Source organism: Telopea speciosissima, chromosome 5 (assembly GCF_018873765.1).
Source record: "Telopea speciosissima isolate NSW1024214 ecotype Mountain lineage chromosome 5, Tspe_v1, whole genome shotgun sequence".
Lineage (NCBI taxonomy): Eukaryota > Viridiplantae > Streptophyta > Magnoliopsida > Proteales > Proteaceae > Telopea > Telopea speciosissima.
In genome coordinates this window covers 68,078,160-68,094,312 of record NC_057920.1, presented here as the reverse complement: position 1 = coordinate 68,094,312, position 16,153 = coordinate 68,078,160, and the positions used below count along the sequence as shown (strand labels likewise).

Genomic DNA, 16,153 nt, shown 5'->3' with positions numbered 1-16,153 from the left:
CCAACAGATTAGAAATAAAGGTGCTACACGGTTACATTAGAAACCAACCACCAGTTATAATGGATATGAAAGTCCCGATACAATCTTGATCCAATCACCCTTTTGTCTAGCATCAAATCAGCCATATCATTCACTGATTGTAGTTTCTACAGGGATACTATATTCAGCTGAGATGCCGTGTTGGATATGTTTTACGATATGTGCAAAATATCAACCGCGCATTATCTTCGTGATCAGCACAAATTATTGCTTAAGATGAACAATGTTCCACAATTATATTTGAGAATCCTCTTTGGATTGCAAACTGCAGCCCAGTTCATAAAGCTAAGATCTCTGCCCTTGAGAAGTCACCTTCTCCTATTAGACCAAAATACACCCACACAATTGAGCTTTCAATAGTTCTTATAAAAACCCCCACTCCCAAAGGGCCCAGGTTTCCAAGGAAGCACCCATCAAAGTCTAGTTTCACCATCACAACAGGCAGCAGGACCATTCTTCTGTCCTCTTCTCTCTAGCAGGATTAAAGAATATCCCATTCTCCAATTCCCTAAAAACTTGCACTAACATAAATCTCTAAATGCAGAATCCATCGTGACCCAGTGGCCCAACGTGCCACTTAAACTTGAATACTCAACAACTACCCTTTCAGAGAACACTTGATCTCTAAACGATCTTCATTTCTTTCTTCCCAAATATAGGGATGCTGGTAATATTGCTCTGCTCAACAATCTGTTAAACCCAATTACATTTGCCCCCATATGGTTCAAGGGAATACTCATTAATGTCAAATAAAACAAAAAAGCCACGTCACCAAGTTAAATGCATTGGCCTCATGACCTGTACTTCTCTTGACACGAGTTGTGCTTCTTGCACCGAAGAAGGTGTAAGTACCCGATAATACATCAGGAATGGGCGAGGTCCCAGAAGCATCTCGTAAACATCCATATTTTTCTCTGCATATGTAAGTGTCGAGGGAAGCAATGAGAAAGCAGCATGAGTTTCAGATCTCAGTTCTCGAGAAAGGCTGTGATCTGGCTTGGAACTGATATTCTTTCCAGATTTCAATTGAACTTTGGATGGGTGAGGGAAGCTTAGACCAGAAATTAATAATATTATTTTATTCCCCTCTTTCGTATTTCATGACTACTACTTCCTTATCGATCAGTTTCTTCTCCATTTCTTATTTCCCATTTCTCCCTTCATCAAATCTCCTATTTTTGTAGGATTAAATTTGTAATTCTTAATTCCACTAACATTCTATACATGTTACGTCTAAGCCAAACAAAGCCTCAAATTTAGGAACATTTTGTCCGAATTCAAAGTTAAATCTGACAGCGTTTGCTGCCAGTCCCAAGCCCGGATAAAGGAGGATTGGTGTGTCAGGTCAACAGCTGGCACCGGAAAAACCCCTAGTCAAACCATTGTTACATGGATTCTAGAACCTTATATTATCAATGTTATGCACTTATGCTAGGGCATTCCCCGCCAAAATAAGCAAAGCGCTACACTATGACCCGGTTGTAGTGAAAAGTGAGCAAGGATTAGCTAGGGCATCCCCTGTAAGCGCCACACCACGTCGGCGCCCGGATGCGGTAACAAGTAAGCAAGGGTTCTCGCACTATGGACGGGTGCGGGTAAAGAAGCTAGTCCAAAAACATAGAATTAGATTAGCATATTGGAACATTAGATCTTTGACGGGTAAGAGTCAAGAATTGATAAATATTATGAGGAAAAGAAGGATGACAACTTATTTAGCACTTATGCACCCCAAGTAGGAGTGGATTAAAGTAGTAAGTTACGACTTTAAACTTCGGTATACTGATGATAAAAGTAATAGATGTGGAGTGGGCATAGTAGTGGATACAGATTTAAAGAATGACATGGATGTTAAAAGATTTGGAGATAGGATTATATCCATCAAGCTTGTGTTGGAGAAAAAGGATGTCAATATAATTAGCACTTATGCACCCCAAGTAGGAGTGGATTAAAGTAGTAAGTTACAATTTTGGGTTTACATGGATGGATTAGTGCATGGTTTTAGTCGAGGAGAAAAGATTATTATAAGGGTTGATCAATGGACATGTTATGAGAGATCGTAAGAGGCTATGAAGATGTACATGGAGGATATGGTTTTGGAGAGAGGAACGAGGAGGAGATCTTAGTTTTAGAATTTGTTATGGCTTATGATTTATCTATTGTAAACACTTACTTTGAAAAGAGAGAGGAGCACTTAATTACCTTAAAAAATGGGCATCATAGTAGCCAAAAAGATTTCTTCCTAACTAGAAAGTTTGATAGACTGTTATGAAAGGTAATCCCAGGGGAGAGCCTAACCACAAAAAATAGATTAGTGGTCATGGGTATGTAATGTGCCTCACTACGTAGAATCGTAAGAAAGGTAAGCTTATTTGCCCTTTAATAAAGTGGTGGAGCTTAAAATGAGACGCTTTGAAATCATTTACTGATAAATTGGTCAATTACGGAAGTGGGATTATGAGGGAGATACTAATACGATATGGAACGAGGTGACTACTTGTATTAAAAGGTTGCTAAAGATGTCCTCAGAGAATCGAAAACGTCATTCCTCTAGGGAGACTTGATGGTGGGCTGATGAGGTTCAAGTAACTATTAAAACTAAAAAAGCTAGTTTTAAGACATGCCAAAGGACTAAGGATGTAGAGGATCTAAAAATGTATAAATTTGACAGGAATGAAGCTAAGAAGATTTTGGAAAAAGCAATGGCGAAAAAATATGAAGATCTTTACAAGGATCTGAGCACAAAGGAAGGGAAAAGTTATCTATAAGATAGCTAAAAGCGGAAAAGGAAAAGTAGAGATCTCGACTATGTTAGAAACTTAGATGTATTAAAAGTGAAGATGATAAAGTACTAATAAGGGATGGGAACATTCGAGAAAGATAGATTATTTGTACAACCTATTAAATAAAGACATTTCAAGTAATAGTATCCTAGAAGAATGCATTACCCATCAAGACACCAAAAATTGTAGATATATATGAAAAATTAGGGTGCCTAAAATAAAGGACGCATTAAGGAGGATGAAAGTAGGCAAAACACTAGGCCTAGATGAAGTCCCAATATTAGTGCGGAAGAGCTTAGGTATCTGTGGTTTATCTTGGCTAACCAAGTTGTTTAATAAGATTATGAGCGCAAGGAAAATGCCAGACGAATGGAAGAGAAGCATTGTAGTTCTGATTTACAAAAATAGAGGTGATATTCAGAGCTGCAACAACTATAGCGGCATAAAACTAATAAGTCATACTATGAAATTATGGGAGAGGGTTATTGAAACCCACCTGAGTGCTACTAATATTACGGGAAACAAATTTGGTTTTATGCCAGGAAGATCCACGATAGAAGCAATTTATTTAAGAGACTCGTGGAAAGATTTAGAGAATGCGAGAAGGATCTTCATATGGTCTTTATTGACTTTTAAAAAAAAAAAAAATGACAGTCCCTAGAGCAAATCTAGCAAGTGCTAGAGAAGAGAAGTGTTTTTCAAAAAAATATGTGGACATAAAAGAAATGTATGATGGTGTTAGTGTGGTGACTAGTATAAGAAATGTGGGGGGTTCAAGATGGAGAATTCCCAATAACAATTGGGTTACATCAAGGTTTAGCTTTGAGCCCTTATTGTTTGTGCTTATCATGGATGATTTAACCAGACACTCTAAATGAGGTTCCTTGGTGTATGTTTTTTGCTGATGATATACTGTTTTGATCAATGGGACAAAAACTGGGATTAACACCAAGTGGGAGAGATCAACAGTGGAATCAAAAGGTTTTAAAATAAGTAAAACGAAGATGGAGTATATGGTGTGTAGCTTTAGTTATACTAGGACAGATAATGAGGTGGTAAAAATTGATGAAGAAGATTCCACAAAGTAATTATTTTAGGTATCTACGCTCAATCATAAATAAAGAAGGTGATATAGAGGATGATGTTTCACAGAGAATTAAAATAGCATAAATGGAGTAGAGAGGTGTGCACAGAGTGTTGTGGGCATATTCCTTTAAAGGAAAGTCAGGCAATTAAGAAACATCATACAAATAAACTCAGTGTAGTGGAGATGAGGATGTTGAGATGGATGAGTAACAAAACTAAGAAGGATAGAGTAAGGAATGATCATATTAGAGCGGGTTTGGGAGTAGCTCCGATACATAATAAGCTACAAGAAAGTCGTTTAGGTGGCATGGTCATGTTCAACGGATGCCCTTCGATGCTCCAGTATGGAAGAGTGATTTGATACAGATTGAAGGAACTAAAAGACCTAGGGCAGACCTACAATGACCTTAGGAGAAGTGGTTAGGAATGACATGCATAGATTAGGCCTTCAATCATGTATGACCTCAAATAGAGCTGATTGGAGGGCAAGGATCCATGTAGCTGACCCATTTAAGGCTGAGTTGTTGTTTGTCCGAATTCTAAGTCTTGGAGAACCAATGAGGATGAAGTACTGATCTTTTGGATAAAGAACTAAACTGATGCAAGGAGATCTTTGGATTAAGCAAGAGATTGTGATAAGGATATGATGTAGATCGAAGCATGAAGAAGAGAACGACCAAAATAGAATTCAGAAAAAGTGTTCATGTGAACAGTACTGATTTACCGTTCACGTGGTACTGTTCACGTGAACAGTGGCACAATCATACTGCCTTCTCTAGGAATGCTTCTAGAAGATGATATGGGGCCCAAAACCAGATTGCATGGAGAAGAAATAATCCAGCATATCACCTACTTCCAATTTTTGCTTGGTTTTCAATTTCAGATTTGGAAAATAGGCTTAGCTTTTCTATAGAAGTTTCTATTTTTGTTAGTCTAAGCTAAGTTAGAGTTCCTATTTTAGTTGTTTTCCTTTTTGATTACTTAGCAGTATAATTACTTGTAACCCAAGTCTCAACTCTTCTAGAGACTTCCTATTTTTATTGCTTCTATTTTGGGCTCAACCTTTGAGTCTATATACTGTAATGGCCTTTAGAGGCCTCCCCCATGATTTAATGAATGAAGTTATGTTGCTGTTTGCAATGCATTGTCCTGAGAGAGGCTGAGAAGGGTGAGATGCCCAGGCTGAGAATCTGAGATAGCAATCTATCCCCAACCCCATTCTTCTACTTGACCTCCTTCCTCCTCCTTATTCTCTATTTTGTTTCCTTAACCTGCAACAAGTAATCGAGCTCCATTACTAAAGCTACTAGTCTCTTCTGGAGTCCACCAAATAGTTGCACACCTGCTGGATTTTGGTTACTGATCTTTGGCACTAATCACACCTTGCAGCTGGGTTAGTCTCTAATTCCTGCTGCTGGTTCCAGTCTGGATTTATCTGCAACTGTGTGACCTTTGTTGCTGCAAGTTTTGGGATCACATCATATCACTAGGAGGCCCACTTGACCCGAGTTTGGGTCAGGTCTGACTTCAGATCAGAAAGCTACTGAGACCCCTTGATCTGTACTATCAGCTGGTCTGTTCTGAAAGTTACTGCTGGTGCAATTTTTAGGAGTCATATCACTACAACAGCCGATTGGAATCAGCCCAGATTTGGAGGGTTATCCCTAAACCTTAAGAGTTACCTTCGAGCTTAATTTGGTCCTCTTTTGTTGGGTGATTTGATCAATACACACTAAGTTTCTATTTTTCACGTTTTAGAAAACCAGGTTTCGAAAAGATCGAGTTGCCCGAGTCGAGTCAAAATTTTGGAAAACCTGGTCGAGAGTCGTGCAGACTAGGTTAGGGTAAAAAATGAAGAGACTGGGTCATAAATCATCCGAGTCAAATAAGACTCAGTATTTTAACCCAAGTCATGACAAACATAACAAGTTTAGTTGTTTTTTAAAAAACCATTAAGTTACTTCACTTAGAAATTGAGTTGAGTAAAATAGTTCCGTATTCTAAAACAATAAGAAGCCCTCAACTCATCAACTCCTTGCTCTTGTTCAATGGCACAAACCCAAAATGCATTGATATGTGATTCCTTCTTTTTTTTTCTAGTTTTCCCATATTTTTACTGTATTTTCTATTTTTATTAATTTATACATATTTATTGCATTAATAAAAACCGTCTCGCCTTGACCGGGTTTGACAAGGCCGAGTCACCAGGTTTTTATGAAAGACGAGTCGAGTCAGAAAACCTGGTTTTCCAACTATGGTTTTAGTTTCTAATTTGGTAGAGGGCAGACCTTGGTGCAACGGTAAAGGTTGCTCCATTGTGACCAAGTGGTCATGGATTCGAGTCTGGAAACAGCCTCTCTGCGAAAGCAAGGGTAAGGCTGCATACATTATGACCCTCCCCAGACCCCCACAGTGGCGGGAGCCTCATGCACTGGGTACACCCCTTTAGTTTCTAATTTGGTGGCCTATTGATATCTCGACATTTGACTATTAGCTTGGTCTGAAATTTTTGGAGATTCATCCCTATTATTGGACCTCTCTTTGCTTAAAAGTTCAGGCCCATCCATTGGTCATAACCAATAATTTTGAGTTTTTTCGGTTGATTGTGGCCTGCGGCAACCTTGTTTAGTTGCTGATTGTTGACTCCTATTGCTGGGACTGTTAGGCACTGTTGTGGGTAATACTGGGGTTAGGTTGTCTATAATCTGACCTTAAATTAGGAGAGGTCAGCAGCACCATTAGACTAAAAATATCAATAAAATACAGAAGCTGAAGGGGCAGTTGATAACCCAATGTTATCAGTTGATACCATCAACTAACAAACATCTTATAATTCCAGTTCCACGACAAATTTAACATATTGGAAGATATCATGACATAGTCCTTGTCCCGAGGCCAACGGAATATGAGTATCTCATTTTAAAAAAATCCTTAAACATTAAAAAATATTGACAAGCACAAAGACTAGTAGCATGGAATAGTTCAAAATGCATAGAACATTGGAATATTTGGAGGAAAAACTGCCATAGATACAAAAAGGCAAACCACGATCTCACGACTTCTAAAAGTAAGGGAAAATAAAAAGAAAACGAACAGGATATTAGTTAATGGGAAAGGATTTTTGGTCAGCACTCATTTAATACCACAAGGCAGACCAAATGAATCTGAAATTTTATGGACAGGCGAACCCTAAGTTCCACTGCTCACATGTCAAAGTTTCAGCTCAAAGGCATTTGCCTAGTGGCATGATAATGAATTTAAAATTTGACTACAGAGGGAGTGCATGGACTACTGAGAAGGTCCATGGACATGCATGGGAGGTTATATGATTGGAATTGGGACAGAAATTTAACACAGTGAATCTATGTCATTTCCTAAATATCCAATAGTCAGAATTACTACATCACCCTTCCATGTGGCAACACTGGGCGGGCAAACCAGTAAACTTTTAACCTTGAGCAATAAATCGCCTGACACAAAAAGGTGTCCCTTACAAATAAAACAAAAAAAAATAAAAGATCAAATGATTGCATGTCCACACTCAAGTACTCAACAAGGAAAGCAAATAAAATTTTCACATTAATAGAGAGAGAGAGAGAGAGAGAACCTCAACAAAGATGACCAAGAGATTGAACCAACATTCCATAAATACAAAAGGCAAACCAAAACCTCACAATTAACCTCCAACAGTTCTCCTAAAGTTAGGATATCAGATAATTAACTACCTGACTCAAATGGGTATCCCTAAAAAACAAAGTAAAGGTGCATAACAGACTAGGTCATTATATTTTCACACAACAAAAAAAAATTAATAATGTAGAGAAAATAAATTTTTCATTAGAGAGAGAGAATATTAACAAAGGCAACTAGGAGTTTGAAGTTTGAACAAGTGTTTCAAGGGTTGAATGGGACCAATCCAATTGACTAGGAAGACCAGAATGTCGCACAATGCATCAGCTGTTCAAACCTGGATCAGATTGACCAATCCATGGTCGAATCCAAATCCCTTGATCATTGGATTGACCAAATACATGTGCATTTCAAACAAAATCCTCTAAGGCATATTTGACATATTGCTCAGCAATGGAGAGAAAAGGGGAGGGCTGAAATAAACTTTAACTCCCATTAACAAAGAGAAACCATTGGAAAGAGTACACCTAAAAACAATGGTCCAGCATCCCACCTGATTCCAATTTGGAAAACTTCACATGAAACCATGTATAGAGCAAAGATGTGCATGAAGACAGTCAGCAAACAGTTGAATAGGACACCTACTAAAATGAAAACAAAAGACCCAAAGGGGTGGAACAGATTGTAAGAAGTATCATATGCTAACCTGGCCAACCCATTGCCTTAGACCAATAATATGCTCCCGAATTTGCTCTGGGGTGAAAAGCTCAGTCAGTGATACACCCTTTATTTTCGGCTTTCCTGATTTGGTTCCAGTGGATTGTTCAGAAGGCAAGATAGTGGTCTCCTGCTTTAGTTCCTGTTTAGCCTGATCAGTCTCTTTCTCAACTTTTGTGCTTTCTTGATTAGCAAGGCCAGCTGTCTCAATTGGAATAATAGGTTCATCAGGTTTCACATTGTAGCAGTCATCTAAACCCTCCTCCTTAATTTCACTAAAATTAGGATTTCCTCGACCAGAATTTACGGATGGTTCCATCTTCACTTTGGTAACCTCAGATTTAACAGACATACACATGTCAATCGGTTGGCTTACTTGGATCTGGGCATCTTGGGACAAAAGAGGCTGGCCAGTCGCAGATAAAAAACCCTTGGGCATAAGAGTTGGTGACTGATGCTCCAACTTTATGCGTTTGACCGAGGATTGTAGGTCTTCTGAAGTTTCAACAGTTGAAGAACTAGTTTTTGAAGCCAGTTTAGCAGTGTCTCCAGTATCAATGGATTTCCAAGATCCATTGATCTGATTAGGTAAACCAACATCTGATGATGGACGAGAGTGTGCCTGACGATTCAACTGTAGAATATTCTTGACAGGAACACAAACAGGACACTCTGGCCCAATGCAATTTTTGAAATGTAGAAGCAATACCTTGGAGGGTTGGCAACGAGGATATGAGCAATTATCAGCATTGCACCTCACCATATGCCTGCACAACTTTTGTACAGTAACACAATTAACTTCGGGGCATTTTCCTTCCGGAGCTGAACATGCACGGGCATGATCCAAGAACAGCAACCACCTCTGCTGATTCCGCCACCGCCGTTCTGTTGCATTTCCAGGTCTACAGGATGCCCCACTTGAAGTCGGGTGCACCACAGTATTTTTTGAAGCAGCAGTTTGACCAGTGATAGATCCTTCTGAAGATAGATGAGGTCGTTGAGCTTCATCTTGTCCTCTTATTCGTTGATGGAATTCCTCTTGGACATGTTGGAGATGTGAAGAACAATCTTGTACATGAGACTTTCCCTGTGATTGAGGATGCCATTGGCCCTGAAGTATAGCTTCAGTTTGTGCCCCAGCAGGAAGGCAACTAAAATCATTATGGGACTCTGCCACTTGCCGATGTGGATGCGATAATTGTTGCATTTGATGAGAATCCTGGGGAATTGATGAGCCAAAATCCTGTTGGCCAGATGGATGAGAGAGCAATTGAGTACATGCCATACGCTCATCAGCAGCATTATTCTGCTGGAATTGATTATGTAACTCAGAAATCTGGAACTGTTCATGAGCCTGTAATGGAAGGCTTTCATTATGGGATTCTGTTCGATGCTCCGAGGGTAATTGACCACCTATACCTGATGCCAACTGAGACTGTCCAGCCTTCAACAAAAGTTGTTGTTGCTGCTCCTGCTGCTGCTGCTGAAATTGTTGCTTTTGTGGATGTTGAAGATATTGTTGTTGTTGAAACTGATGAGGTTGTGGCTGAAACTTCTGCATCTGTTGATGAGATTGTAACAAATTCTCCCTACCTGAGTGGTGAGATTGAAAATTCATCTTTGATGATTGATCAACATTTTGGGGCTTTATGTGAGCGATCTGTTGTACTGCCTGCAAATTAGGTTGAGAGGCCGATAAAGAGTTGGGTTTTATTTTAGCCTGCAAGCTGGCTGTGTTTGGACTCTGGTTATTAATAGCAGATCCAACAGATGTTGTGGGGCCATATAAGTTTCCTGACCCAGATAGATCCGTAGCATTCATTGTATATCCATCACCTCCAGATGGAATCATTTGCTGGGACAGAGCTGTTGTACAGAGAAAAACATCTTATCAGAATCTTGAGGAAATACAAAAGCCTCAGATGAGTCTACCAGAGAGAGAGAGAGAGAGAGAGAGAGAGGTAGTACTTTGCATCAATTGTTGCTGACGTTGCAGATCAAAGTGTTGATTTAGAGGCTTTGGTGAACTACCATAGGAAGAGGCAGCAGTATAACCTTCAGATGCTGCAGACCCATTCAGCAGTTGCATATTGTTCCCCATCACACCCAACCCTCCATTTAGAGCTCCATTTGAAAATCCATATGTTGAGGGCTTCTGAGGCAAGCTAGACCTCATACCAATGCCCATTTGCCCTCCAAGGCTGTGCAATATACGACTGTTTTGACCACCAATGTATTGTTTCTGCTGCTGGGGCTGTGAAATCATCGCGGAATCAACAGTGGAAAACCCAACACCAGTATGAGAAGATTCAGAATTCATGGAGGACTGGGTACTAACCAACCCAGGTGTAGGAATCATTTGGCTAGCAATTCTCTGCACACCCGTTGATGATGTCACATTATTTCCACCAGAGCAAATTGAGACATTGGCAGGTGATTGCTGATATCCATTAGATAGGGACCCTGCAGAAGTAGATTCTGTTACTTCAGCCAAAGAAGCAAACTTAACTGTACTAACCTATGAAACCAGAGAGTTCAAATTACCATCAGATGGATTAAAGGAACCGCCATGAATGCCACCAGCAGACCCATTGGCAGCACTGAACAGGCTTCCTCTGTTGACCGTGTTTGATGCCATTAAATTACAAGCATTGCCAGCAATCATGGAATTGTCCATAGAAGTAACAGTTGAATTTGAGCTTCCACTGTGTGACATACCAGGGGTTGGTATCATTGTACCAATGGATGAAGAAGAAGAAATAAGATGCTGATTGTGGTTACTGGAACCTGGACGTCTGAGCAGAGCTTGTAAGCGATGCTCTAATGTATCCATGTTCATATATTCCTCCTAATGTTACAAAGAATCACATATATCAGGAAACAGAAAATAGAAACGTACACAAGTAATTTCAGAGTTAATGGTACAGTGAATAATAACTGATGAAAATAAACAACGAAAACAGTTTGTATACATAAGTCAGCTTGTATAGACTAAAAAAAATCAAGGAAAGAGATACCATAGCAATTACTGTTCAATTTGTCAGCACCTCCCCACAAAAGAGAGAGAGCGAGAGAAAGAAAGAGAAGGATAGGCCATAAACTATTGCCTTCAAGGAATTGGGGGTAGAACCAAAAAGCAAGGGAAACCACCAGATATCATCTAGCCATGTACAGAAAAACCAACAAATGCATGACTTTGCAGGACTAACATGGTAAAAATTGGAGACACAAGCCACGAGGAAAGGCCAAAAATTACTTTCGTTGAATGGTGAGAAAGATATGGTTGTTTATGATTTAATACCATATATGCCCTTCAAATAAAAGTTGTGGAATGACAGAGCAGGATTCATACAGCCAACCCTAGTAGTTCGGATAAGGCTTACTGAGTGGGTCAGTGAGCCTAATAAGGCAACTTAAGAACCAAAAAGGTAATATAAAAATAAGATAAAGTAGTTGGATCAGCCTAAGCCAAGATTTCAAGCTCAAGAGCAGCAAACCTTTGAGCTGGCAGTCTTAAACAGACACTCCTCCAAGCGCTTTACAATATCCGGTATCCTTGCCTGCATTTCATGAGATGTCGGCCGCTGCTGGAAAAGTTGGTAGCTGCATAGAAGAGGAATGAAAGAAATGAAAAAGGTTAAAAAGGTTCAAATACAAGTTAATGAGGAAACATGATGCTTATAGTAGTAAGCTTAGACAATTTAAAAGTATTAAATAAGTAAAAGATTATATATCATGTTAAACAGAATACCTATAGGAGCAATTATGATTAGAGTAGAGGACATAAAAATAGGGTTGAGAACCAGAACTGACAGACTACCCACCCAACTCTCTGAAAAAACGCAGGGTATTCAGTAATGTAAAATAGTCAGACAAAATTTTTACCCCCCCCCATCACTCTTTTTCTGTGGGTTGACTGGGTTCAAATCGGGAAACAGCTGCTCCGCAAAGCAGGGGTGAGGCAGCGAACATTATGATCCTCACCAGCCCCCGCAATGGCGGGAGCCTCATGCGCTGGTACGCCCTTTATCACTCTTTTTCTGCCTTCTAATGCTCAAATTTTCAATGCATTATACCAATACTGACCAATTCTCGCATACATAGATAAATGCAAAAACCACTCATTTGTCAAAATAGATCCCCAGCTCCAACTGATAAAGACACCAGAAATAATAATCCTAAGTTCCTAACAAAAAAAAAGGAAATTAGAACTTACATTCTTTCCCGCATATATTTGCGCACCATAGCAAAATCAGGATCCATATTGCACATACCACGAAATCCACTTAAATTTGGCATCTGGGAAGGTAGAGAATTTCCATTTGGCTGAGGTAGACCAGACAACTGGGAACCAGCTTGATTTGGTACCTGCCCTGAAATCTGTCCCGACATGTGTGCCTGCACATGCATCTTTCTGGTGCACGCCTTAAATGCCACGTACTTCAAGACTCAGAATTTCACTATTCCACCATCGAGACCTCCAACACCAACCAAGACTTGTAAAGCCATCAAAATAGAGTAGTTTAAAACAGAAGGGATGAATCCAAACTAATGATACCATTAGCCTCATCTTAGATCACCATCAACCCTTCACTGATGTCCTCATAAACCAATTATCTAGGGTGCCTTCAACTCAGAGAATTTGTAACTAATCTGGAGAATGAACCTGCTGAAAGCATACAGCAAGACCAAAGTCACCACTGAAACAATTTTATCAGAGGCCAATGCATTATCAAATGATTAGATATATACAATTTCATGGAGGCTGACATAAGAAACATAAGAGGGAGGGAGTAAAGACAGAGAGATAGAGAGAGACTGCATTACAGAAAACCAGATGTGAATCATTAATAAATGTAATACAAGGAAAAACAAAAATGAATCATTTCATGTACCAAAGATAAGTTGAACAGTTCACATGATCATGGAAAGAGAACTCGGTCGAAACCTGTCGAAACCACCAAGGTATCTCAGTTTTGCAGGTTTCCGAGACGAGTTGGCCAGGTACTTGATAAAATGCAAGGTTTCGACTGGTTTCAACTGAGATGTTGGTAATTTCGCAAGTTTCGACACTTATGCCCAGTCCAAATACTTATGTATGCCAGAAACCAGGACAGACACTTATTTATGCCTAATATCATTTAAGTAAATGAAATCTTATTAATAAATAAGCAAATACCCCTTATTTTTATCCCAAAAAATAGTTAAAAAATAAAATTCCAAAAGGAAGAAAAGGTCAACCCCCCCCCCCCCCAATTCAAAAACAAAAAACTGGATTTTCGGTAGTAGGTGCAATTTTCAACTTTCTAATGTTGAGGTTTTTCTCAAAACTAAAAATTCCATAAATCTTAATATGGTAAAACATTGCTAAAAACCACAAGTGCAGTAAAATATTCATTTGTTTTGATGTCCAAAAAAATATTTTCATTCAGACCGATTTTGACAGCATTCGGACACACCAAATTAAGTTTGACTGGTACATAACTCCTTCAATATAAATCAGATTTATAGCAATCTTTAATCCTAAAGAAACAAGTTGTGATATTAAAAAATCAGAATCGACGAAAAAATTTTGGCAGATATTAAAAAGAAGAAATACCCGATTTACACGTAAATGGCATTTTTTTTTTTAAAATTTCATTGAAAAGATACATATAGATACTCTTCTATATATCATTAATATTCCCGGGATCAACGCACAACTTTTCCTTGAATCAACAAACAAAATTCTTGATAAATACATTTACAATTACACATTACCAAAAAAAAAAAAAAATTTACAATTACAAGACTAAAATAAATCAAAAAGATATTAATGAAACAAATCAAAATACAATTCACTCTATTTCGACTGTAAAAAAGTCGCTTTTTAATACTAGTAATAAAAATTCGCAGATCTCTTGTGATCAATCTTCCTTGCCACAAACATATGTTTTTTACAAATTATCGCAAACTCAAGTTATTAGTAAGTATCACTTGAGATCTGTACTTCAATACCACGGAACATCTCTTTTTCTTAAGGATATAATAAAGAATTATTTTGGAACACAAAAAATACTTCATTCCGAATCAAGACTACTATAAATCTGATTTATATTGAAGGAGTTATGTACCGGTCAAACTTAATTTGGTGTGTGCGAATTCTGTCAAAATCACTCTAAATGAAAATATTTTTTTGGACATCAAAACAAATGAATATTTTACCCGCACTTTTGGTTTTTAGCAATGTTTTACCAGATTAAGATTTATGGAATTTTTTGATTTGAGAAAAAACTCAGTAATAGAAAGTTGAAAATTGCACCTACCGCCGAAAATCCGGTTTTGTTTTTGAACTGAGGGGTTGACCTTTTCTTCCTTTTGGAATTTTATTTTTTAACTATTTTTATTGGATTCAAATAGGGGATATTTGCTAATTTATGAATAATATCTTAAGTAAATGAACATTTACTTAAATGATATTTGGCATAAATAAGTGCTTGGCCTGACAACTATGACTCTCAGTACACTATGCGTACACTAGTAAACTTGGGTCAAAAACCACAAGTACCATTTTGAGTTTTTTTTTTTTGTGTGAAAATAGTTCATGTATTATGCATAGAATGTCAAAAATAAGCTATACACCAAAAAAAAAATCATTTTTGGGCCTCGAAACCACCATCTCGAGTTGGCTAGGAAAAAATCACTAGTTTCAACCAGTGTCGACCATATCTCGGAATCTGGCTGGTCGAAACCCGAGATCTTGAACCTTGCACATGATGCAAGTCCTATATATTTTAACATGAAAATCCCTAGCATACATTACCGAAAGTGAAATCTAAGAATACATTACCAAATCGAAACACTTATTGGAAAGATATGCATCTGAGTTTTCAAAACTAAACAAAACATGTTTACACAACCCTACTAGCCCCAAAGCAATAATTCTAGACATAACTTTCAACAAGATGAATAAGAGAGTTTCCATATGTAATAATTCATGGTTTCCAAAAAAAATACCAATGTACCATTGATGCAGATAACTCACAGAATGGGCTTATTTTATTAGAAATAAACCTTGGGTGGGGTTATGTATGCATTGGGTCTTTAATTCCATGTGTTTTCTTTGTAATGGGCCACTTTAATGAGCCTAAAATATGGGTACAAGGAAGGCATCCGAGATTAGGCTTCGTAGTAGCTTATTTTCTTTCCTAGGTTAATTAAGGTAGTAGGTTTTACTTTCCTAGGTAGTATTGATTAGTCTTTCAGTTTTCTTAGTTAAGTAGTTATTAAATTTGGAAGCCTCCCCCCCCCCCCCCCAATGTCTTGGGAATTCCAAAAGACCATTTAATGTTCTAGTTGTTCATGTATCCAGCCTTTGGAATTCTTCCCTTTGTTTGGGAATTACAAATGCTAACTAGGATGTAATCAATTGAGGTTCAGCCTCCGTCATCTATACATTGAAATCATGGGTGAGCTCTCAATCATCCAAGAATCCAAGAAAATTCCGAAATATGACTACTCCTGATGCGGAAGCCAAGTTGTTTGGCAAGAAATACCTTACAAAGAGTCATGGGAGAAGGTCTGGTTCACTTCACCAATCGATGGACCAACCCCTTAGGCCATAGGGGCCAACCAACTTTAAGTTGGGCCAGCCCAACTGGCTGGGAGTTGTTGGGTCTCTCAAACCCAGAATCGTGGGGGTATACTTGTCAATTTATTGACAAGATTTTGTAACTTTAAGTGGGGCCGAATTGCACTTATAGTGGTCCCCACTTGAAGGCATGAGTATCTGTTCTGTTCCTAAATTAGATCAGTCAAGTAATTAGGAAAGTTTCTATTTCTAGATTGAAGTTAATTAGTTAAGTTTCTATTTTCTTCTTTCTTGAGGAGCAAGTTTTGCCCTCTTTTTCCTTGCAATTAAA

At 38.4% G+C, this 16,153-nt stretch overlaps 1 protein-coding gene across 2 annotated transcripts in view; it reads right to left on the bottom strand.

The window, feature by feature from the left end:
• LOC122661261 (histone acetyltransferase HAC1-like) overlaps positions 1–16,153 on the bottom strand; it is a 31,633-nt gene that overhangs the window by 10,194 nt on the left and 5,286 nt on the right. The window contains exons 2-7 of one of the 2 annotated variants that reach the window (XM_043856607.1): positions 12,469–12,921; positions 11,750–11,855; positions 10,797–11,100; positions 10,591–10,715; positions 10,221–10,506; positions 8,242–10,118 (exon numbers count right to left, since the gene is read on the bottom strand). In XM_043856607.1, the coding sequence (XP_043712542.1) occupies positions 8,242–10,118; positions 10,221–10,506; positions 10,591–10,715; positions 10,797–11,100; positions 11,750–11,855; positions 12,469–12,662 (2,892 nt within the window). In that variant the 5' untranslated portion in view covers positions 12,663–12,921. Of the gene's footprint in view, positions 1–8,241; positions 10,119–10,220; positions 10,716–10,796; positions 11,101–11,749; positions 11,856–12,468; positions 12,922–16,153 lie in introns of both variants that reach the window. The other variant, XM_043856606.1, reaches the window with a different exon arrangement.